Source organism: Thalassophryne amazonica, chromosome 9, assembly GCF_902500255.1.
Source record: "Thalassophryne amazonica chromosome 9, fThaAma1.1, whole genome shotgun sequence".
Lineage (NCBI taxonomy): Eukaryota > Metazoa > Chordata > Actinopteri > Batrachoidiformes > Batrachoididae > Thalassophryne > Thalassophryne amazonica.
Window position 1 is genome coordinate 69174360 of NC_047111.1, and position 26237 is coordinate 69200596.

Consider the following 26237-nt stretch of genomic DNA (forward strand, 5'->3'; position numbering starts at 1 on the left):
CAGCCGAGTGTGAGGCGTCCGGGATGAAAATCAGCACCTCCAAATCCGAGGCCATGGTTCTCGACCGGAAAAAGGTGCTTTGCCCTCTTCAGGTCGGTGGAGTGTCCTTGCCTCAAGTGGAGGAGTTTAAGTATCTCGGGGTCTTGTTCACGAGTGAGGGACGGATGGAGCGTGAGATCGATAGACGGATCGGTGCAGCGTCTGTAGTGATGCAGTCGCTGTATCGGACCGTCGTGGTGAAGAGAGAGCTGAGTAGGGGGGCAAAGCTCTCGATTTACCGATCGATCTACGTTCCGATCCTCACCTATGGTCATGAGATTTGGCTCATGACCGAAAGAACGAGATCGCGGGTACAAGCGGCCGAGATGAGTTATCTCCGCAGGGTGGTTGGGCGCTCCCTTAGAGATAGGGTGAGGAGCTCGTTCACTCGGAAGGAGCTCGGAGTCGAGCCGCTGCTCCTTCACGTCGAAAGGAGTCAGTTGAGGTGGCTCGGGCATCTTTTCTGGATGCCCCCTGGACGCCTCGCTGGAGAGGTGTTCCGGGCACGTCCCATTGGGAGGAGGCCCCGGGGAAGACCCAGGACACGCTGGAAGGATTACATCTCTCGGCTGGCTTGGGAACGCCTTGGGGTTCCCCCTGAGGAGCTGGGGGAGGTGTGTGTGGATCGGGAGGTCTGGGCAGCTTTGCTTGACCTGCCCCCGTGACCTGACTCCGGATAAAGCGGAAGAAAATGGATGGATGGATGGATTAAAGTAGATGCACATAGAACTTAGATGTAGAGGATGGATTTAATTAGAGATTTGTTGCCGGTAGTAACATTCATCACTGCTGAAACACAGAGGATGATAGAGACTTTAATTTAATGTGTATGTTGGGATAATTCTGGCAAACAGTGTGTGAGTTTGACTGTGATCCCTGCCCTCTGTCTGCAGAGGACATCTTGGATGAAGAGTCGGGGCTGACGGTGGACAGCCCAGGTGAAAGCTTTGATGAAGGACCTCATCTGACCCCTCAGAGTCCCGGAGACCATCAGGAAGACAGGACCTGCACAGACACTAGGCACAAGGTAAGGAGGCTGTTGCATGCAGATGAGTTGTGCACAGGTGTGACTGCACGTGGAAACAAACATGTAACACAGCACTGGATTAAGTCCAGAAAGACAAAAGTTGGAATAGCTCAGATACAGCTGCGTTGTGTTGTTGCAGGTTATGATTGACAGTGCTGATGTTAGTTTATCAGTGTCTGAGCTGTGGGTCGGTGCTGATGTTTGAACGCAGGGGCACATCCAGGATTTTGTAAGGGGGGGGGGGGGTGGATTTGTGAACAAAAAAATGCGTAACTAAGTCTGTGGCAAAAAAAAAGTGAACACTTTTGCTAAATCTTGGTTTGGAATAAATGTATGTAGCTGAGTCACTTGTTGCTGAATGGATTCGGCAGGGATTCTTCTTATTTTTTTGGTCCAAGAAACGTTGCGTGCGGGGGGGAGATCTGTCCCTGAATCGACACACTGCAGTCTTGCTGCCTGGTGATGGGGTTGTATAGTTTCAGGCGACAATCTCCATTTCTCATTTCCAATCTCAAATCTGTTGCAGGTGATGAAACACTGAGGCTGTTGATATCATGTTTTATGATGATCAAAACTGAGAAAGTTATAAATGCAATGCTCAAGTGTTTGCTATCATTTTCCTTAGATCGAAGACTTATTTGTCTTCAGTCACCCCCCCCCCCCACACACACAAATTTGTTTAAATCCAGGTCCGGTTCACCTTTGCTAAAATAATCTATCTACCTGGCAAATGTGGCATATCGAAATGCTGATAAAACATCTGGATAGGCACCTGATTGTTACATGTGTGTTTGGACTGGTCATAATATAAGGTCACTTGGATTTATGTTTTTGTCACACTGCACAGACTCCACTGACTCTTTTTAAAAGCAGCTGAAGATATTTTTATACAGATGCACTTGTTGTTTTTATGTTCTTTTCTGTTATCCTGTTAGCTTCATAGGTTCTGAGTGTATTTTCACTTTCTTTGTGAAGCATTTACCTTAAGTACATTGTGTGTCATCTGACAGCCCTTGTTGTCCATAAGCTCTTTGTTCTGGATTGATTTGGGATGTTGACCTTGGCCCCAATTTCCACCTCAATTTCAAAATTGAGGAAATCCAACCCAAATCATTTATTTATTTGTTTAAAATGCCAGGCAAAATTTATATTGCCTACTATTTTATATGTGCTTGCATACAAGTGTAACTGAATATTGGAGAGTGCACCTGAGTGTGACTCCATCACACTTGTTTTCACATATGGAAAAGGCTACGTCTGTATATTTCTCAGTTTTCCAAAAAGGTAAAATATCTAACATTTCAAAACTGTCTTCTGTTGAAGAGTTTGACATTTTTTTTATGGTTTTCTTGTTGTGGAGATTACTGCTCAGAGAACAGGAAGTCCCAGTTACTGCATACTGCTCCTTCCCAGGTATAGGTCCAGTGGTGGGCACAGTTCCGCTAATTGTCGAAGCTAATGTGGTGTTAAAACTCAAAATCAGCTTGTTACTAGTTGCAAGTGTACCGGAGACAATACTGAAAGTTACCGGTTAGCTGTAGCTTCTGATAAATTTTTGGGTGGTTTATCGGTTTAGCTTTATAGAAGATAACTTTTCAGTTGGCTGATTATCTGTTATCGAAACTAACTTTTTGGTTAGCTGTGCCCACCACTGGGTAGGACTAACAGAGTGAAAAACTCCTTTGTCCCTCAGGCCATCAGACTGTACAACTCCTCATTCGGGGAGGAGGAATAACAGGAAGACAGAGAATGGGAAGGAGAGGAACAGTAGTAGCCAGTAAGCCAGTAGTGAGCAGTATTTATATTTGTATTTACATTTCGCAAATTGTTTTTTACTTCTACTTTGATACTGTGTGCTTCTTACCCTGTGTGCTGCTATACAATGCTGCTGGAACCCCAGTTTCCCCGAGGGAGTCTTCCCAATGGATTAATGAAGATCTGTCTAATCAGCTGTACCCACTTCTCCACTTTAACCTGCTTTTACACAAGAGTACTCTGGATCAGTGTCAGTTAAACCAGATTATTTGTTTTGTGTAGATCACAATTTACCCCCAGTGTCACACTTGATTAAAACTTTCCCAATTGCTCAAAATGTTAAGTACATCTAATCACAATTTCCACCTATTTTCACTTCCTGTGTGGCTATCCAGTATTTATTTTTTGCACTAAAAATGCATACAATTGGGTATCAAAAATTGGCAGTGGGAGACTGCCCTTTGTGTTACTATCTGCAAATGTAATGTTGTGCAGACTCTGAGATTAGTGAGAGGACTGACTGTATGGATTGAGTGGAAAGGTTTATATCACTGCTGTGTTGAGCTCTATGCTGCAGTGGTCCACACAGATCTTTACCATCCCAGCACTGTTGGTGGCGCTATACTTCTGCTTTGCACACATTATTTGCATTAGTGATAACACTTCCTTGACTGCATTAGCTTGTGTTATGTGTTTGGTGCTGGGAAGATGGAAAATTCCAGAATTTAACCTGGACCATTTCAGAAGTCTGCTGCTATGAAGCACTTCTAAAATTGTGCAAAGATCTGGGATACATGGATCTAGAAATGTTCAAAATTCCAGGCATTTTAAACATTTCAGAAGTAATAAACCTGTATCCTTATCTTAACTCTAAACCACTTAGAGTAATTTCTGAGGTTTCTTGGTTACTGAGACATTTCAAATCCAGAAGGGAGCAGTCCTCTTCTGGAAAATCAGTTTCAGGAGTGAAAATCTTCCAAGATTTTCCCACTTTCCGATGAATAAATATTGGCTTAGGTGCACTTATACAGAACACAAAACAATAAACTAGTTTTAACTTCAGTGCTGATAGGCAATTAATTGTTGTTGCATAATTCTAGAAGTTATATCTGCTTTATCATCATTAGCTTTCCCTCTATCGTGAACTGCCTTACCCTATGCTCAGTGGTTCCATGTAATCTTTGAGCATAGTGCCCCTTCACAGTGCACATTGCATTCCTCTGCACGTGATTGTAGCCATGCACCACATACACCATAATGGAGATGTGCTCAAAATATGTTTTGCTGTAAGAATGTGAACGTACATTTACAGTCAGTTTACATCAACAGAAACATTCCAAACTTGAGCATGGAGGAAAATTTACTTTTGATTAAATAAATGAATAATTCAGTGATCATAAAGAGCAACAACACAAGTTTTAGTTTATTGAATAAACTATTTTTAAGATTATTATTTAATAATCATAATAAGATAATATATAATAATAAGATATAATATATACGAGGTCTATTAGAAAAGAAACCGACCGTTTTATTTTTTTAAAAAACTATATGGGTTTGATTCATATGTTTTTACATCAGCCAAGCTTGAACCCTCGTGCGCTTGCGTGTGTTTTTCCACGCCTGTCGGTGATGTCATTCTCCTGTGAGCACGCCTTTTGGGAGGAGTGGTCCAGCCCCCTCGTCGGATTTTCATTGTCTGAGAAGTTGCTGAGAGACTGGCGCTGTGCTTCATCAAAATTTTTTCAGAAACTGTGAGGCACATCCGAGTGGATACCATTCAAGAAATTAAGCTGGTTTTTGGTGTAAATTTTAACGGCTGATGAGAGATTTTGGATTGTTTCCATCGCTGTAAGGACTTCCCACTGAGCGGGACGTCGCACAGCGCTCCGAGGCGACGTCGTCATCCTGTTTCAAGCTGAAAACCTCCAAATTTAAGCCTCTGTTGACCCAGGACGTCGTGAGAGAACAGAGAAATTTCAGAAGAGGTCGGAATCAGCAGTTTATCCAGACATTCCACTGTTAAAGGAGATTTTTTTAATGAAAGACTGACGGACTGGCGCGTTGGCTCGCAGCCGGTGCGGCGTGCCCGCCACAGGAAAAACACCTCCGTGTTGATAACCATTTGTAAAATCCAGGCGGCTTTTGGTAGCTTTCAGTTGAGTATCTGAGAAATTGTTTAACAGCAGGGCATGTTCCAACTTGTCCTTAAGGCTTCCAACGGAGGTGTTTTTCCTGTGGCGGGTGCGCTGCACCGGCTGCGAGCCGACGCGCCAATCCGTCTGCACGTCTTTCATTAAAAAAATCTCCTTTAACAGTGGAATGTCCAGATAAACTGCTGATTCTGACCTCTTCTGAAAGTTCTCTGTTCTCTCATGACATCCTGGGTCAACAGAGGCTTAAATTTGGAGGTTTTCAACTTGAAACAGGATGATGACGTCGCCTCGGAGCGCTGCGCGACGTTCCGCTCTGTGGGAAGTCCTTACAGCGATAGAAACAATCCAAAATCTCTCATCAGCCGTTAAAATTTTCACCGAAAACCAGCTTAATTTGTCGAATGGTGTCCACTCAGATGTGCCTCACAGTTTTTGAAAAAATTTTGATGAAGCACAGCGCCAGTCTCTCAGCAATGTCTCAGACAAAGGAATTCCGACGAGTGGGCTGGACCACTCCTCCCACAAGGCGTGCTCACATGCGAATGACGTCACCGACAGGCGTGAAAAAACCCACGCATGCCCACGAGGGTTCAAGCTTGGCTGATGTAATCACACGTGATTCAAATCCATATGGTTTTTTAAAAAAAAAAAAAAAAAGGTCGGATACTTTTCTAATAGACCTCGTATAATATATATATATATATATATATATATATATATATATATAATAAGATAATTATTTTTAAGATTAGGAATATGATCGGAGTTAGAAGCTGAAATTTTGAAAATGACATTCCAGTGTTGCTTAGTGGTGGTCAGTAAAAATATCTGGACTTGTGTGCAGGTGTGTGTGTAAGCTGTTTTATAACTTTTTTTTTTTTGGTTAATAGAGAGCCGTGTGTGTATCTGAGTGAAAGCGTGAGCCAACAGCATCACTTTCTCATTAAGATCATGTCTGGTCGGATCAGGGTCGGCACAGTGATTGCTGGGACACGCCACGTGCCAGCCGGTCTCCCTTGGATATGGCTGTCACTTTCATTACCATGGCAATGCGTGACACGGAGTAACTACGGGAAATGTTATATTTTGTACTGCCCTGTTGACAGCAGAGACATGAAGAGAAGGAAGGGATGGTGCTGTGTGATCTGGATGTGTGTGTCACTGAGCTTCAGTCCCAAGGGAAAACTAATGGACCGTCAGAACTGGGTCTCATCGAGACAGTGGTGGTTCTGTGACTGAGTGTGCTGTTATTCATCGGAACGAGTTACAAAAGTTAGAAAGTGGTGATGAATAGGAATGATGGTGTGAATCAAAAGGTCAGAGAGTCTAAGTCTTTTCTGTGCACTTTAGTCATTCTGATCTAATTAAACTACACTTAAAATCTCCAAACAGTGTCCATCAACATTTTAAAGGCGCTTAATATTTTAAGACAGATATTTTTTACTATATCTATACGTCTTCTTGTTCCTTTTCAAATATAACAATAACAAAGGTATGTGTGAAAATTTCTTCTGCTTCCTGCTTTTCATTGTCTGCAAATATCATTTTTCTATGTCCACTTGTTTGTAAGAATAATCATTTATTACATGTTCAAAACAAATTTAAAATCAAATTATCTTCAGCTGAATTACAGCAGTTGTTGTTGCACTACACCTTGCAAAGCTGTGCTGTATAGTCATTGGCCACTTCATTAGGTACACCTATGTGACTGATCATGAAAGCACAAAGTATGTGCTGACTGTAACCTTCAAAGATGAAATTCTTGATTTGATATTAATGCATGTTCCTGACCTGTACAGCAGGAGGCAGCACAGCATGCTATGCAATTTAATTCTATATCACCCTAAAGTCATAAACGACAAAAAAAAAAAAAAAAAACAAACAAACAAATGTTCACGATAGAAAAATACATTTTTTCCAGCCATACGAACTATTGGTATTGAACATAGAGCAAATAAAGCATCCTAACAAGACAAAATAACATAAACTTTATTGATCCCACAGCGGGGAAAAATCACTTATTGTAGCAGCAAGATTTGTACAGTAGTAAAGAAAAATATTTACATTAAAGAAAGAGGACAAAAGTAAGCACAAAAAGTGACGGTATATGTAGTTGATAGTGCAAAATCAGCAGGTGATTATGGTGCTAATTTAATAAGATAAAACTAATTCTAAAGAGCATTTACGACACCATGGAAGTACCTTGGATTCTGGATGGCAACCACCCAAGCAGACAACCGGTTCAGTCCCACATCTCAAACAGCCATCCATCTGCCACAGGTGAAGCGTGGGCTCCACCTTTGCCTTTTTCAGTCACTAGGGTCCTCAGCATTTTGGCACCTATACAGGGGATTATGCATAGACAAGTGCACCACATGGCCAAAATGTCAAAGCTGATGCTGCCTCACAATGCAAGTGAAATGCCTCAATTTTGTCTACCTAAGTAACTACTTGTTGGAAACAAAGCCACCCCAGCAGTACCCGGTGACCCTGCAAAGAGACTGACTACTAAGTACATCCAGTCCTCACCCTAGGTTAGTTGTTAGTGTACAGTCTCACAACCAAACAGCCAGACAAGAACCACCAGCTCCCTAAAGACTTGGGCCTTTGTTTTCCTGCAAAGATATCAGCATCACCAAACACCTGTCCAGTGACCTCATGACTCCAAAGGTGCTTCCCGGGCACCTCTCGATCTCAAAGGCCGAGGACCCAGAGACATGAGTGTAACTGCCGAGACACGTGAATGATAAACTTCTAATGGAGTACAGGACGTCATTGAAAGCCTGGATTTTAGTTTCGATCCAGAGGTGCACTGGTGTGAGTAAAAATAAAATGGACAACACCTTTCAGTCTCCCGCTTCTTGTCCCTGTCTGACACATGCTGATTTCCCATCTCACTGTCATCTCCAGCTGCTTCTTCACCACTATGAAGATATATATCTCATTTTCTCTCATCCTTTCCAGAAGTGTCCTTTTTGTCATCTGTTTCCTCCTCACTATCATCCTGCTAATCAATATCACAAACAAACACAAGGCCGCTACTGGCTCGGAAACGGCTCCTCTCCTTCAGCTGGCTCCTAGTCCTCAGCAGAGCTGAAACACTTGGATGTCCCGTCTGTCAGCAAAGCTGATCCACACTCGTCTTTCCTTAGAACTGCCAAACCCCTGTTTCTTTATTGCAAAATGTGGATTCCCTACTTTTGTTCATGTTGAGCTTGCTTTTGTTTTCGCCTGTATAAAATGAGACCTACTGCGGATTGCTCCTTACCTCATTTTACTCCGCAGTCACATGCTAGTAATGTTGAGGGGGGAAAGTGGGACAATTTTAATTATCCCCACATTCTAATTACTTCATTCTCCACAGCGTTCCACCTCATTTAGTGGAGATAAATGAGTGCCTGGTTAGCCTGAGGAAACGGGGAGGTTCATTATTTTAGACAAAGCTTGGAGCTACCATCTCAATACGAACCAAACGGAATAAAACGGTGATTGCAGAGATAAAGGCGATAACAGATGACTGATGATTGTAAGTGTTCTCCGAGGTGGAGTGAGTCTCAGTGGGAAGGGTGGTTCTCTTTTACATTAACCAAAAAAAATTAGTTTAAGGTCATTTGAAATTGTTGTGAGACTAAAACATCAGTGTGTGTGGTGGATGTCATTTTTATTTTTAATCACTTGAATTTCATATCATAATGAGACGCTCATAGTTGAGAGCTGCTGTGGTCTCTGTAGTATGGTGACCAAGAGTGGCAACAATAGTGCAGCAGATAACTAAAACGATCTGTCAAATAATGATACAAGCACCAAATTTGGCACAAATACTGCTTGAACATTACTTTTTTGAAAAAGCAGAGGATCCACTTGGGGTTTTTTTTCCAGTAGGTGGCCAGGTAGGGCTCAATGAAGAATTACTCGGGTCAAAATTTATAAATGCTCCAGTCATGTTTAAAAGTATACCACATTATTTGTGTGATTATAAAGATTCCAAAAAGCTGTACTTTGGACTATCTTTGGCTGAATGTTATAAAGTTATGGTGTAAAAACAGCAAAAACTGTGATAAAAGTCCATTTCAGTTTGTACAGGGGGGCAAAGTTAAAGTTGCTCCTATTTTGGTTTAAAAAAAATGATACCAATTATTGCTTGAGTGAATAGGGTTCTAAAAAGGAGTGGCTTGCACCCTGTGTTGGTTCTCATGTTACAGGGTAACATGTCATATGCCATATAATCCAATGGATGTTGATATTGTTTGACCTTTACTTTGGACAGGAAACATTCAATGCAGTCAAAATTATTCCATTTATTAATCCGATTAGTTCAACCAATAATTTGCATCACTTTTTACCAAAATTGGAGCAACTTTAACTTTGGCCCCTGTACAAACTGAAACTGACCTTTGTCACTGTTTTTGCTGTTTTTACTTGGTAATGTCATAACATTCAGTCAAAGATGGTCCAAACTATACCTTTTTGGAATCTTTATGATGAGACAAACAATGTGGTATAATTTTCAATATGGTTGGAGCATCTTTTAATTTTGACCCCTGTGTAATACTTCATTGACCCCTACCTGGCTGCCTATTGAAATACCAACTGGATAGTCTTCTTTTTCAAAAGAGTAATGTCTAAGGAATATTTGTGCCAAATTTGGTGCTTGTATCACAATTTGAAAGATTCCTCTGTAAATATTCTCAAATCATCACAATTCCATTGTTTCCTGGCATAAAATGACTTTTTCATATTTGTTGTGATTTCTTAGTTTTCCACTAGAGGGAGCACTCTGACGGTTTACAGCTATTGTTGCACAGCAAAAGCCATAATGATAGTGAAAATGACACACACACACTTATTTATTTCATGGTATGAGTCAGCTGTGACACATGCTGAAATAATGTATGTAGCTAAAAGTGATAAATATTTACCAAAGGTTAATAAAGATGCTTCTCATGTTTCAAACTTACAGGAAAGCACTTGCCCCAAAATACTTCCAAGTGTGCATATTCAGTTTTGTGAACACTCACATTATCATTCAAATGAAGTCTCTCTCTCTGCTGTTGCACATATTCTTTCCTTCTTCATGGGGATTTATGGATTTGCATTTTCTTTAATTCCAGAGGAAAATGAACTTTAAGACCCCCCGCCTGTGTTTACTGACAGACAAGAACGCGTCTGTTCTTCCTGCAGAAACGGTGTCTGCACACAGTGATAAGATAAGAGTGCATGTCATCCGAGTCTCTGACTTTAACCATTGTTCTATACATATGGTGCAGTAAAGCATGTGGAAATGTGTGCGTTAGCTGAGTGTAATGTGTCTTTTCCCCGCTGGCTGCCACATTGCATGGTTTTGTGTGCGAACAGGTTTGCACTTGTCTTCACACTCCTCCCTTGTAATTATTCCATCTCAGAGCTCAACAGGGCAGGTCTGCAGTAGTTCATGTTGTAAAACAGTAAAGCCACGGCTGTGCCACAGCGCCGATCGTGAATATTTCCTTCTACGAGGTTGTGTTTTGACAGGAATCTTTCTTTTAAGATGCTCTGCGAGATTGAGTGTAACATTGACAATGTGTCGGATGTGTCGACTTGCCCTCAAGCTTGGGGGAACAAAAAGTGAAGCCTTCAGAAAGGAAATGGAGTAAGGAAAGTGAAAATTTTACCAAGCTTTGGATCATATATTGTGGAAAATTGCAACCCTACCAAATACAACTACTGAACAGCTGTATTAAAATACAGCTTTTACAAACTGCTTGACAAAAAAAGTACACTGAAAAAGGAACATCCTGCTCCTTTTAGGACTCTGTTGCGTTTGTCGTGGAACTTCATATCTGCGTTCCTGCGTGCTCCGCGAGACATGCTCAGTGACCCAGCTAGTAATCAAACGTTAAAGTGACCTTGAAGCTTCACAGTGTTGTAGTTCATTTGTAGACTCTCCAGAATGTTGCTGGGATCTTAAGTGTTTCCAACTAACATCGTGACATGGCATCACTGTTATGTCATTATAAAACAATTAGTATGCCCCCCCAATACATAAATGCATCTTCAACCACTTATCTGGGATCGTGTCGCTTGGGCAACAGCTCTAGCGGAGGACCCCAAACTTCCTTTTCCCAGGCCACATTGACCACCTCTGACAGGGGGATCCCGAGGTGTTCCCAGGCCAGTTTGGAGACATAATCTCTCCACCTAGTCTTGGGTCTTCCCAGGGTCTTCTTTCAACTCGACATGCCTGGAACACCTTCCTCGTGAGGTGCCCAGGGAGCATCCTTACCAGATGCCCGAACCACCTCAGCTGGCTCCTTTCAGCGCAAATGAGCAGCGGCTCTACTCCGGCTCCTCATGAACGACCGAACTTCTCACCCTATCTCTGAGAGACACCAGCCACCCTCCTGAGGAAGCCCATTTTGGCCTCTTGTACCTGCGATCTTGTTCTTTCGGTCATGACCATAGGTAAGAGTAGGAACAAAGATTGACCAGTATTTCAAGAGCTTCGCCTGTTGGCTCGGCTCCCTTTTCGTCAACAACAGTATAGTAGAGCGAATGCAATACCGCCTCTGTTGTGCCGACTTTCCGGCCAGTCTCGTGCTCCGTTGTCCCCTCACTCATGAAAAGACCCCAAGGTAATTATACTCCATCATTCTTTCACCAAATAAATAATTAAATAAATACAATAATACAAAGGAAATGTATACATATATATATAGTAAATAAACATTTGTGATCAAAGCCTGGATTTGTGATGATCAATGACTGAAACTAAAGTATATTTATGGTTTAGTCATGCTAGACTACTGCTGGATTTGGACCCGTATTATAAGTACACGGTGGTTCAATAAAGTGCATGTTCTGTGTGTGTGTCTTGGAGTGCACTCTCCACCCACTGTCTTCACCTCCCATTCTGTCACTTTAACTCCTGTTCTCTCTCTCTCCTTGCTTATTTGTCGGCTGCTGTTACAGCTGCTTGCGGGCACCCTGGACAGAAAAAGGAGAGAAAAGAGACAGAACTGCTTGATAGGAGGATGCAGAGAGGATTGGGAGAGGCAGAAGCAATGACTGGATAAGGTTGCTGCGCCTGTTGTACGTTTACAGTCTTGTTCGGCACAATCTGCCGAATGACCGACAGAATTTTGCACTGAAGAACCGGCATCGACTTTCACACTTTTCTTGAGTTTGGCTGGCGAATCTCCACATGCACAAATTTTGTGCAGCATTGAATCATGCTGTGTTCTGGCACTGAGTGGCATGTGGTAATGGACACGACTTGGACTGGAAAAGCAAGCTGATTTCTTGTTAAACTGAATTGCGAGTCGTAAACCAGCATGTCAACCTTTAAGAGGAGCCGGAGCCCCAAACACTTTGCAGAGTCCATTTACGAGATGTTACAACTGGTGAGCTCTACAGTTTGGTGTGGGTGTGTGTGACACAGAATGTTTTCCTGCAGCAGTCGGTGGTTACATCACAGTACTTGCCAGAGATGGTAGTTACTGTAACTGCCTGGTGGTCCCACCCAGTCTAATAATTCATGCAGTTTCTTTTGTCTTTCATATGATAGCTGTAATTTTCATTAGTAGTTGGTGTCCATCTTCTGTGAAATGTGTATATACAAAATCAGGCAATGACCTTTCCCATGGGAAAGTGTGTCCAACCTTTTGACTGGTAGTGTGCGTGCGTGTGTGTGCAAATGTCAGAAATTACAATCATTAAATGGCTTAGTTTGACTGTCCAGCAGCTAAAAAACTCAAATAAAATTTGTTGTTGATACAAAGTAAGGTGCAAATATTTGAAGTGTGCACCTTAGCAGTTCTTTAACATTATACAAATAATGAATGTTTGAGTTCAATGGTACAAATATTTCATGAAGTGAAAGATGGAATGTTCCATTCAAAAAGACGAAGACGAGTTGAATGGAACATTCCAGCTTTCACTGAATTAAATATTTGTTCCATTGAAAGAATGTAAAAACATTCATTATTTGTTTTATATAACGGCTAAAATAGATCCTTGTCATTTGATATTATATTAATTTATAAACAGGAAAGGGACTTACATTTTGGTGTTTGCCACTGGTGCTTTGATTTGAGGAGTACAAAATTGTTCTTAGTGAACTTGGAAAAACTATTAGTTCAAAAATAATTCTGAGGATGTAGTCCTGATACTTACATCCCCCCCCCCCCCCCAAAAAAAAACTTTGTGTACTTCCTCAGTCCAGTGAAAAATCACAAATTTGTCCACGTTTTAATTCTAACAGCTCTTCATGCCTCCAGAGGACTTATGGTGTAGTGTGTTGTTTTGTGCATGTGTGTATTAGAAGAATTAGCACTATCAATTATCTTGTTCAAATCAACCATCAGCAAAACAAACTCTGCCATGTTTAGCTAAACATCACCTCCGCTAGTGTGTGCGTGGGCGGCGTTTGCAACGTACAATGCTACAAAAAGTATCAAACCAAATTTGCACTGTAAATGGAACGAATAATCCATGTCACACGACAAGATGATAATGCATCTTGCCATAGAGCAAAAACTGTGAAAACATTCTTGCAAAAAGACACATAGGATCAATGTCATGGCCTGCAAATAGTCCGGATCTTAATCCAATTGAAAATCTTTGGTGGAAGTTGAAGAAAATGGTCCATGACAAGGCTCCAACCTGCAAAGCTGATCTGGCAACAGCAATCAGAGAAAGTTGGAGCCAGATTGATGAAGAGTACTGTTTGTCACTCATTAAGTCCATGCCTCAGAGACTGCAAGCTGTTATAAAAGCCAGAGGTGGTGCAACAAAATACTAGTGATGTGTTGGAGTGTTCTTTTGTTTTTCATGATTCCATAATTTTTTCCTCAGAATTGAGTGATTCCATATTTTTTTTCCTCTACTTGGTCTAAAAAAAAAAGTAACCGTTACTGACTGCCACAATTTTTTTTCCTGATTTCTCATTGTATCACTTCCTGTTCCGGAGCACAGCGGTGTTTTGCTGTATCTGTTAGCTGTTTAATCTGCGCAGTTAGATTGATCTAGTTATCTAGATTACGGTTTGTTTCACAGTGTAATCTTTACGTGCCTTAACTAAAGCACTCCTTCTGCTGAATCACCTCTAAATTATTTACACATTATTCACTTTGCGTGTTTTTAGGAATCCGCTAGCTTAGCGTAGCTACTAGCTCTTAGCCGATTTAGCATGGCGGCTTCTCCTGTCTCTCCCGCACTTTTCTGCTCTGGGTGTGAAATGTTTAGTTATTCCTCGGCCTCCTTTAGCAGTAATGGTACTTGTAATAAGTGTAGCTTATTCGTAGCTTTGGAGGCCAGGCTGGGCGAATTGGAGACTCGGCTCCGCACTGTGGAAAATTCTACAGCTAGCCAGGCCCCTGTAGTCGGTGCGGACCAAGGTAGCTTAGCCGCTGTTAGTTACCCCCTGGCAGATCCCGAGCAGCCGGGAAAGCAGGCCGACTGGGTGACTGTGAGGAGGAAGCGTAGCCCTAAACAGAAGCCCCGTGTACACCGCCAACCCGTTCACATTTCTAACCGTTTTTCCCCACTCGACGACACACCCGCCGAGGATCAAACTCTGGTTATTGGCGACTCTGTTTTGAGAAATGTGAAGTTAGCGACACCAGCAACCATAGTCAATTGTCTTCCGGGGGCCAGAGCAGGCGACATTGAAGGAAATTTGAAACTGCTGGCTAAGGCTAAGCGTAAATTTGGTAAGATTGTAATTCACGTCGGCAGTAATGACACCCGGTTACTCCAATCGGAGGTCACTAAAATTAACATTAAATCGGTGTGTAACTTTGCAAAAACAATGTCGGACTCTGTAGTTTTCTCTGGGCCCCTCCCCAATCGGACCGGGAGTGACATGTTTAGCCGCATGTTCTCCTTGAATTGCTGGCTGTCTGAGTGGTGTCCAAAAAATGAGGTGGGCTTCATAGATAATTGGCAAAGCTTCTGGGGAAAACCTGGTCTTGTTAGGAGAGACGGCATCCATCCCACTTCGGATGGAGCAGCTCTCATTTCTAGAAATCTGGCCAATTTTCTTAAATCCTCCAAACCGTGACTATCCAGGGTTGGGACCAGGAAGCAGAGTTGTAGTCTTACACACCTCTCTGCAGCTTCTCTCCCCCTGCCATCCCCTCATTACCCCATCCCCGTAGAGACGGTGCCTGCTCCCAGACTACCAATAACCAGCAAAAATCTATTTAAGCATAAAAATTCAAAAAGAAAAAATAATATAGCACCTTCAACTGCACCACAGACTAAAACAGTTAAATGTGGTCTATTAAACATTAGGTCTCTCTCTTCTAAGTCCCTGTTGGTAAATGATATAATAATTGATCAACATATTGATTTATTCTGCCTTACAGAAACCTGGTTACAGCAGGATGAATATGTTAGTTTAAATGAGTCAACACCCCCGAGTCACACTAACTGTCAGAATGCTCGTAGCACGGGCCGAGGCGGAGGATTAGCAGCAATCTTCCATTCCAGCTTATTAATTAATCAAAAACCCAGACAGAGCTTTAATTCATTTGAAAGCTTGACTCTTAGTCTTGTCCATCCAAATTGGAAGTCCCAAAAACCAGTTTTATTTGTTATTATCTATCGTCCACCTGGTCGTTACTGTGAGTTTCTCTGTGAATTTTGAGACCTTTTGTCTGACTTAGTGCTTAGCTCAGATAAGATAATTATAGTGGGCGATTTTAACATCCACACAGATGCTGAGAATGACAGCCTCAACACTGCATTTAATCTATTATTAGACTCTATTGGCTTTGCTCAAAAAGTAAATGAGTCCACCCACCACTTTAATCATATCTTAGATCTTGTTCTGACTTATGGTATGGAAATAGAAGACTTAACAGTATTCCCTGAAAACTCCCATCTTTCTACTCATCACTAATTGAAGAAAATAAGAACAACCCCAGGTTTCTTTTCAGCACTGTAGCCAGGCTGACAAAGAGTCAGAGCTCTATTGAGCTGAGTATTCCATTAACTTTAACTAGTAATGACTTCATGACTTTCTTTGCTAACAAAATTTTAACTATTAGAGAAAAAATTACTCATAACCATCCCAAAGACGTATCGTTACCTTTGGCTGCTTTCAGTGATGCCGGTATTTGGTTAGACTCTTTCTCTCCGATTGTTCTGTCTGAGTTATTTTCATTAGTTACTTCATCCAAACCATCAACATGTTTATTAGACCCCATTCCTGCCAGGCTGCTCAAGGAAGCCCTACCATTATTTAATGCTTCGATCTTAAATATGATCAATCTATCTTTGTTAGTTGGCTATGTACCACAGGCTTTTAAGGTGGCAGTAATTAAACCATTACTTAAAAAGCCATCACTTGACCCAGCTATCTTAGCTAATTATAGGCCAATCTCCAACCTTCCTTTTCTCTCAAAAATTCTTGAAAGGGTAGTTGTAAAACAGCTAACTGATCATCTGCAGAGGAATGGTCTATTTGAAGAGTTTCAGTAAGGTTTTAGAATTCATCATAGTACAGAAACAGCATTAGTGAAGGTTACAAATGATCTTCTTATGGCCTCGGACAGTGGACTTATCTCTGTGCTTGTTCTGTTAGACCTCAGTGCTGCTTTTGATACTGTTGACCATAAAATTTTATTACAGAGATTAGAGCATGCCATAGGTATTAAAGGCACTGCGCTGTGGTGGTTTGAATCATATTTGTCTAATAGATTACAATTTGTTCATGTAAATGGGGAATCTTCTTCACAGACTAAAGTTAATTATGGAGTTCCACAAGGTTCTGTGCTAGGACCAATTTTATTCACTTTATACATGCTTCCCTTAGGCAGTATTATTAGACAGTATTGCTTAAATTTTCATTGTTACGCAGATGATACCCAGCTTTATCTATCCATGAAGCCAGAGGACACACACCAATTAGCTAAACTGCAGGATTGTCTTACAGACATAAAGACATGGATGACCTCTAATTTCCTGCTTTTAAACTCAGATAAAACTGAAGTTATTGTACTTGGCCCCACAAATCTTAGAAACATGGTGTCTAACCAGATCCTTACTCTGGATGGCATTACCCTGACCTCTAGTAATACTGTGAGAAATCTTGGAGTCATTTTTGATCAGGATATGTCATTCAAAGCGCATATTAAACAAATATGTAGGACTGCTTTTTTGCATTTACGCAATATCTCTAAAATCAGAAAGGTCTTGTCTCAGAGTGATGCTGAAAAACTAATTCATGCATTTATTTCCTCTAGGCTGGACTATTGTAATTCATTATTATCAGGTTGTCCTAAAAGTTCCCTAAAAAGCCTTCAGTTAATTCAAAATGCTGCAGCTAGAGTACTGACGGGGACTAGAAGGAGAGAGCATATCTCACCCATATTGGCCTCTCTTCATTGGCTTCCTGTTAATTCTAGAATAGAATTTAAAATTCTTCTTCTTACTTATAAGGTTTTGAATAATCAGGTCCCATCTTATCTTAGGGACCTCGTAGTACCATATCACCCCAATAGAGCGCTTCGCTCTCAGACTGCAGGCTTACTTGTAGTTCCTAGGGTTTGTAAGAGTAGAATGGGAGGCAGAGCCTTCAGCTTTCAGGCTCCTCTCCTGTGGAACCAGCTCCCACTTCAGATCAGGGAGACAGACACCCTCTCTACTTTTAAGATTAGGCTTAAAACTTTCCTTTTTGCTAAAGCTTATAGTTAGGGCTGGATCAGGTGACCCTGAACCATCCCTTAGTTATGCTGCTATAGACGTAGACTGCTGGGGGGTTCCCATGATGCATTGTTTCTTTCTCTTTTTGCTCTGTATGCACCACTCTGCATTTAATCATTAGTGATCGATCTCTGCTCCCCTCCACAGCATGTCTTTTTCCTGGTTCTCTCCCTCAGCCCCAACCAGTCCCAGCAGAAGACTGCCCCTCCCTGAGCCTGGTTCTGCTGGAGGTTTCTTCCTGTTAAAAGGGAGTTTTTCCTTCCCACTGTAGCCAAGTGCTTGCTCACAGGGGGTCGTTTTGACCGTTGGGGTTTTACATAATTATTGTATGGCCTGCCTTACAATATAAAGCACCTTGGGGCAACTGTTAGTTGTGATTTGGCACTATATAACAAAATTGATTGATTGATTGATTGATTGATTTCTTATAGTGTTTCTTAAAGCCAGAAAGTTGCCATTTGAAATGACTTTAGTTTTGTGTCATGTCTGTGATCTGCTTTTTTTTCTACAAAATTAAACAACTGAATGAACATTCTCCAAGGCCAGTGATTCCATAATTTTTGCCAGGGGTTGTATAAGATGGATAAGAGAGGGGCCTCTGATGTTTGTAAATTGGACGGACACACGGAAGGTGTCTGTGTGCTCCACCATCCATCATGCATTTTCGGGTGAGACAGCGTGGAAAAGGGTGAAGGATGGACTCTGGACGGTGAAAGATCTTCCCTGTCCTACGCCAGTGTTGGCTTATAATAAAAACATGGGTGGAGTTGACCTATCTGTCCATCTCATCCAGTACTACTCCACCCTTCGGAAAACTGCATGCTGGTACAGGACAGTGTTGCTGCACTTCCTTGACATTGCAACCCCAAATGCATTCATCTTGCATCGGGAGATCAGCAGTGTCAAGCAAGTGCAGCCCATGACACAAGGACTTTATGGTGGAGCTGGTGTGTCAACTGTGTGGCACAGACAAAACGGGTGTCCCACAGAGCAGGAGCCAGAACCACGTTTCTGTACTTTACTAATTGGCAAGGCACCAGGTTAGGATGGTATATTGGCAGAAATTCTTAAAGGAAATAAGGAAGTGATGTTGCTCTACCTGTATAAGCTCCTTCGTCAGTGCTGGGAAGATGGTGAAATGCACAATGCCAAGATTGTCACCCTGTACAAGAATAGGTGATCAGTGGGACTACAACAACTTCAGAGGTTTCTTCCTCTTGAGTGTAGCTGGGAAAGTCATTGCCCGCACATACTGTAACAGAACATGTGATTCCAGAATCGCGGTGTGGTCCTGAGTTGGACGGTCCATTACGGACATGATATTTACTTTGTGTCATCTCGAGAAGTGTAGGGAGGTGTATGCCTCTGTATGTTGCCTTTGTGGACTTGACAATGCCGTTCGATAAGATGTGTAGGACGGGCCTTTGCAAAGTACTAAAGAGCATCGGCTGACCACCTAAACTGCTGAAGCTGGTGATCTCTCTTCATGAGGAGATGAAAGCCAGCATTCAGTTTGATGGTTCTTCCTCTGACTGTTTGGATGTAAAATAAAAAGTAAAGCAAGCATGCCTACTAGCACCCACCCTTTTCAGCATTTGTTTTTCTGTACTTCACTTTGCCTTTGATGGGATCATGGAGTTTATATTCAGTCACATATGGGTAGCTCACTCTTCAACCTGGCAAGACTCAGAGCAAGAAGTAAAACCACTGAGTCATTGTGCAGGGAACTTCTTTTTGCTGATGATGCAGCACTTACGGATAATGAGGAGGAAGTCTTGCAGGGGCTGTTAAATAATCTAGCCCGAGTCTGTGACTTGTTTTGCCTTATAATCAGAATCAAGAAACCTGAGGTAATGGGTCAAGGTACAGTAGTCCTTCCTGCAGTGACACTGACTTGAAATGCATTCTGAACAGTTGAGAAGTTTACATACCTGGAATCAGAGGTGACAAACGACCTCTCCCTTGATGAAGTAAATGTGGAGATTGGTAGAGCTGCTGCCTCTGGAAAACTCTACAAAACATGTATACTGTCAACTCTGTTACATGGAATTGAAACCTGGACAACTGTACTCAGGACAAGAAAAAAGACTAGTTTCCACCGCTGCTGGAAGATACTACATATAAGATCACCAATGAGCAGGTGCTGCAGCGAGCGGCCATGCCATCGCTGTTCAAGATTCTATGGCAAAAGAGATTGTCAGCAGGATGGATGATACCAGGTTGCCTAAGACAATGCTGTACTTAAAATATGAGCTTTCAACTGGCAGGTGACCCAGAGGGAGGCCAAAGCTGAGATACAAGGATGTATGCGAAGTTGTCCAACAGCAAAGTTAACTGGGAACAGAGCCATGGACAGATGCAGGTGGAGGCCAGCAGTAAATGCTGGGATGGAGCTGTACAGAGCTGCCAGGGAGACCAGGGCTGCAGATGCACAGCGCGCCAACTAAGTCAGTGAAATCAAGGATAATTGCTGTGTGGTATATTAAAAATATATGTATTTCTCTGTTAATATCACAGCATTTGTACTACTCATTTATCAATAAATTGTCAGTTGGAACCTTGGGTGTAGGGAATTAATTAGCTCATTACTTGGTTAGTGACACGTGATGCAGCCATCTGTCTTCTGTCTTTGCTCCATCTGTCTCTTGGCTGTCACTGATTATTCTGGATGTCGAGGGCATGATCTCATTTACGAGTGGCGACTGTCTGTCGTTGCTCTGTTTTCTGTGTTGATGAGGAGACAGATATATATATATATATATATATATATATTTGGACATTAATGGTTTAGTTTAGTTGTCTGAGCTGTCTCGCAGCATGTTGGATGATTGAGCGCATAGTGCTGACTGTCAGCTTTAATGTGACAGTAAATGTATCCTTATCAGTAGAATGGTGCAAGAACTGTGGAACAGAGAGGGAGCTTGTCAAAAAGAAGTCATGAATTTTTAGCTGTAAGTTTGTCATAAGGTACATGGGAGGCCTGAACCTTGATTTGGTATGTTTTCATGGAAATCCTTCTCTGTTCCACACAACCGTGAAGCTGTAACTCGTGACGTTACACTTTGCACAATTTGTTCGAATCGCAGCCAAAGAAGCTCATAACTCGTCATGAGGGTCTTGGTGGCTTCACTCACTACTTTTCTTTCTTGCACAGTCATTCATTTTTATGAGAATTGCCAACCTTTTTTTTTTTTTTTTTACCTTTTCCAAACCTGAAGGTGCCATTAATAATGATGAAAAGCTGCCCAAAATACCCCAAATTTTATTATATTCCACTTAAGAAAAAATAACAAATATGCAATTCATCAAAGCTTATCTGCTAATTAAATATGCGCTAAAAGCTTTCTTAATTTGTTCATGTTGCAAGTATAGGAAAATATGCTGTTACTGAATGCTTAAACATCTTCTGCGTCCTGGATTCAAAATGCAGTGCATCTGGAAAGTATTCACAGGGCTTCACTTTTTCCACAGATTAATATTCCAAAATGGAGTAAATTCATTTCCCCCCCCCAAAAGTCTACTCAACACCCCATAATAACATATTTGCAAAAATAAAAAAACTAAGAAATCGCATGTACATAAGTATTCACACTCTTTGCACAATACTTTGTTGATGCACCTTTTGGCAGCAATTACAGCCTCGTCTTCTTGAATATGATGCCACAAGGTTGGCGCACCTGAGTTTGAGGGGAGAGTGAGGAGCTGCCTGCAGCCAGCCAGTTTTTTCTTTTAATTGTTCATCTGTTCATCGAATCGTCTGAGTGGACTGGAGATGTCCAGACTTTTTACCTGAAAAGTCCTGCTCACAGACTGCTTGCCAGAGACAGGACCTGTCTCTGGCAATCAGTCTGTGAGCAAGACTTTTATGGACTTTATTTAAACACAGTTGTGAGAGAATTTAAGAATGAGTAGCTGCAGCAGCAGCCAGGCTGAGCATTTTTTTTCTGTGCTCTTTGAGCGTGTAGTTTATACTGTATTGTGTACACGATATAAAAACAATCCTGCATGATTTATACTTTGGGAACAATGGAACACAGCAGGAATCATAAATTGGCGTCGGCTAACATATTGTGAGGGTTTGGCTTCCAGTCACGTTAAGTACCGTTGCTTTGCACTGACTTGCGTTGAAACCACTTCCTTTCTGCATCCTGTGCTCGACGCAGAAAAAAATTAAACGTTTTAATTTTTGGCGTCTGATTGGCTTCATCCTTTGCATCCGTCACGGTGTTGTGGCGTTGCGCTACATTGCACTACGCAACTCGAAGTGGGCCTGGTGTGAAAGGGGCTTTATCCTACTAACAGATAAACTAACACACAAACAGTGAAAACATTACCTCCTTGGCATTCTTGTTACTGTCTCCCAGGAGTCAGATATATGATACAAAACTCAGTGGGTGCTTTTGAAATTTGGAACATCTTGATTACCTTGAGCATAGATTGTGTGTTGTTTAAGTGATTCTTCCATAAACATTGCTTGCTTTCTGTGATTATATGGAGAGTACATTCAATCAATATTTGATTGAAGCAGCAAAGTGATGTCTTCTGACACAATGTCAACAATGACCGTGAAACATGCTCAGCTGCACAGCAAGAGCATTTTAGGGATTAAAGACATTGTGCAAATGCACCTTTTAGTCCATGAGCCAGTCATGAATTTTGACCTAATTGGTACCACTTAAGGGAAAAAAAAATGCCACTTAGAATCCAGTCTCAGTGTATCATGGCTTACACAAAAATGTATGATAACCCTCCCAGGGTGGTAGCTGTAAGCAGGTATGGGTCAATGAAGACTTACACAGAGGTCAAACTTTTTAAAAAATACTCCAATCATGTTGAAAACTATATCACATTATTTGCCTGATCATAACAATTCCAAAAGGTATAGTTTGGACTATCTATGATGGAATGTTATGGAGTAAAAACAGCAAAAATGATGACAAAGGTCAATTTCAGTTTCTACAGGGGTCAAAAGTTAAAGTTGCTCCAATTTCAGCAAAAAAATGATGTAAATTATTGGTTGAAATGAAAGGATCAATGCTTTGTCTCCAAAGTAAAGGTCAAACAAGGTCAACATCCGTTGAATTCTATGACATGTGACATATGTTACCCTGTAACATAACTAAGCATGACAGATGGTGATGCTTTTTAGAACCCTATTAACCAAACAATAATTTGCATCACTTTTTACCGAAATTGAAAGAACTTTAACTTTTCACCCCTGTACAAACTGAAATTGACCTTTGTCACCATTTTTGCTGTTTTGACCCCATAACTCCAGAACATTCCGTCATAGATAGTCCAAACTATACCTTTTTGGAATCATTATGATCAGACAAGTCATGTGATATAGTTTTCAACATGATTGGAGCATTTTTAAAGTTTGAGCTCTGTGTAATTCTTCATTGATCCCTACCTGGCTACAGCTACCACCCTGGGATGGGTATCATACATTTTTGTGTAGGCCATGATACACTGAGGCCGGATTCTAAGTGTCTTTTTTTTTCCCCCTTAAGTGGTACCGAAAACCTGCTTGGCCCATGGACTATTTGTAGTAGCAATGAGAATTTGGGGGCTCATACTCATGACTCTAGGGTCACAAGGCCATTTTTCAAATCTTTAAGCCATCCTATACATCACTTGTCCTCAGCTATAGCTGCAGCAGTGGACGCCACTGTTTCCTGACATTATCCAAGCTGATGCTGGTGATGGAGGTGTGGAAGAGGTTCCAAACAATTTGAATGTGAGCATTGAGTATTTGTGCTCTTTTAAACAAATTTGAACAAAAGTCAAGTAATGTGACACCCTTGATGGGAATTGTTTCATGGTCATTGCAGTTAAATGTTAGGCTGTGAATCAATGCATTTTGATGCATGCACCTTTTTTTTTTTTTTTAATTCAACACTGACGGGTCTTAAATTAAAAAAAAAAAAGGTGTGAAAAATCAGCTGTGTTAAGACAGAAGACAACATGGATTCTGATAGCCTGAGCAGCAACACAGGTTTAATTTCCATAAATTACAACTTTGTGGTTCAAAGCTGAGAGGAGCACTGATCACCAAATCCTTCTTCTGTGATCAAAGCTTCCAACTGTAATCTGCCGAGAACTTTGTTCTGCTGTTGTGAGCAGGAGTATTTCTTTCAAGTAGCAGAAGGAACCCAGAAAAGAATTCCAGCATCAGCATGTTTGTCAAATTTTGTGTGCGTGTGTGTGTCCACCAGTGTTGTCAAACTGGTTTGAAAGCCTGAGCGGAAAATCATGTGTGTCATTGGTGCAACCACAGAGTCGACAGGCTGTGGAATGAGAAGAGACGAGCCGTGTCTGCGGCTGACCAGCTGTCAGTCAGCAGAATGGTCACAGTGTGTTTATATTAACAGCTTATTTACTGACACAATCTGGAAACGTATTTCTAAGAATGAAGAGTGTTCATACTTTCAGATGTAATCATGGCTAATTGTTTTTTTTTTTTTATTATTATTCCTGTTTTTTTCTGTCAGAACAGGTTTTGACTTGCATTATCTGATCAGTCGTGCGGATCAAAGCAAATCCAAATTTTGCTGCAGGAAGTGGAACACTGAGTTTTAAACGGTCACGTTTTGGTTTGATCTCCAAGTTATTTTATCTCTGGTATTATTCTCCATGTTATCAAATTAATTCTTCCTTGTTGTTAACATCATGGGTCAGGCTTCCATGTTTGTGCTTGTGTTGCTGTTTTTCTTTTTTGTTTTTCTTTTGGTTTGCATCAACTAAAACAGCATCTTTTTACCATTGACAAGCACGCCAATGTCTGCGTGCTACTACAAGGCATAAAGGCCTTCCTCCTGCAGTTTTCTATTAAAAATGGGCACATTCTTTTCACTTCTCAAATTTCTTTACGAGAGATTTTATCTTAATAAAGAGCAGTGTGGTGGCATCACAGGAGTGCAAATGGTTCTGGAGCAGCTATAATGATAAATAACCGTGTGCTTATTTTGTTGAATGTAAAGTTTAATACTAGTTGTGGTGAGTTTGTTAAAGCTTGTGAAAAGTGAGATAAGATTTCAATGTTTAAATGAAGAAACAACATGGCAACATGAAGGAATGGTTATTACAAATGTGGGGGTTCAAAACTACTGGTGGACAGGTCATTGCCACATAATGGCACATTTTATTTATTTAAACAAAGTTTTTTAGTCTCACTGTGGTGACTACGGGCAACACTTTGGCTTTGTGGCGAGCACTGTTGCCTCTCAGTGAGAAGGTCCTCGGATTGCTTCCTACTTGGTCCTATCTGTTTGGAGAAGGGCTGGGTGATATGACCCAAAAATTTATATTGCAGTATAAATTGAATCCCTTCATGGTAACGGTATATACGAGGTCTGTCCGTAAAGTATAGGTCCTTTTTATTTTTTTCAAAAACTATATGGATTTCATTCATATGTTTTTACGTCAGACATGCTTGAACCCTCGTGCGCATGCATGAGTTTTTCCACGCCTGTCGGTGATGTCATTCGCCTGTGAGCACTCCTTGTGGGAGGAGTTGTCCAGCCCCTCGTCGGAATTCCTTTGTCTGAGAAGTTGCTGAGAGACTGGCGCTTTGTTTGATCAAAATTTTTTCTAAACCTGTGAGACACATCGAAGTGGACATGGTTCGAAAAATTAAGCTGGTTTTCAGTGAAAATTTTAACAGCTGATGAGAGATTTTGAGGTGATTCTGTCGCTTTAAGGACTTTTCACGGTGCGAGACGTCGCGCAGCGCTCTCAGGCAGCGTCATCAGCCTGTTTCAAGCTTAAAACCTCCACATTTCAGGCTCTGTTGATCCAGGACGTCGTGAGAGAACAGAGAAGTTTCAGAAGAAGTCGGTTTCAGCATTTTATCCGGATATTCCACTGTTAAAGGAGATTTTTTTTAATGAAAGACGTGCGGGCAGATTGCAGCGTCGGCTCGCAGCCGCCGCGACGCTCCGTCACAGGAAAAACACCTCTGCTGGAAGCCTTAAGGACAAGTTGGAACATCTCCAGCTGATAAACAATTTCTCATATACTCACTCCACTGAAAGCCATCAAAAGCCAACTGGATTTTAACAAATGGTTATCAACACGGAGGTGTTTTTCCTGTGCCGCCGCGCCGCGTCGGCTGCGTCCCGACGCGCGGACCCGTCCGCACGTCTTTCATTAAAAAAAATCTCCTTTAACAGTGGAATATCCGGATAAAATGCTGAAACCGACTTCTTCTGAAACGTCTCTGTTCTCTCACGACGTCCTGGATCAATAGAGCCTGAAATGTGGAGGTTTTAAGCTTGAAACAGGCTGATGACGCTGCCTGAGAGCGCTGCGCGACATCTCGCACCGTGAAAAGTCCTTAAAGGGACAGAATCACCTCAAAATCTCTCATCAGCTGTTAAAATTTTCACTGAAAACCAGCTTAATTTTTCGAACCGTGTCCACTTCGATGTGTCTCACAGGTTTAGAAAAAATTTTGATCAAACAAAGCGCCAGTCTCTCAGCAACTTCTCAGACAAAGGAATTCCGACGAGGCGCTGGACGACTCCTCCCACAAGGAGTGCTCACAGGCGAATGACGTCACCGACAGGCGT

General features: G+C 41.6%; 1 protein-coding gene across 2 annotated transcripts in view; it reads left to right on the forward strand.

Moving 5' to 3' along the window:
• Positions 1 to 26237, forward strand: part of tiam1a (TIAM Rac1 associated GEF 1a) — a 180201-nt gene that overhangs the window by 119554 nt on the left and 34410 nt on the right. Inside the window, exon 17 of one of the 2 annotated variants that reach the window (XM_034178322.1) lies at positions 933 to 1066. In XM_034178322.1, coding sequence (XP_034034213.1) covers positions 933 to 1066 — 134 coding nt within the window. Of the gene's footprint in view, positions 1 to 932; positions 1067 to 11944; positions 12357 to 26237 lie in introns of those variants that run through there. The other variant, XM_034178323.1, reaches the window with a different exon arrangement.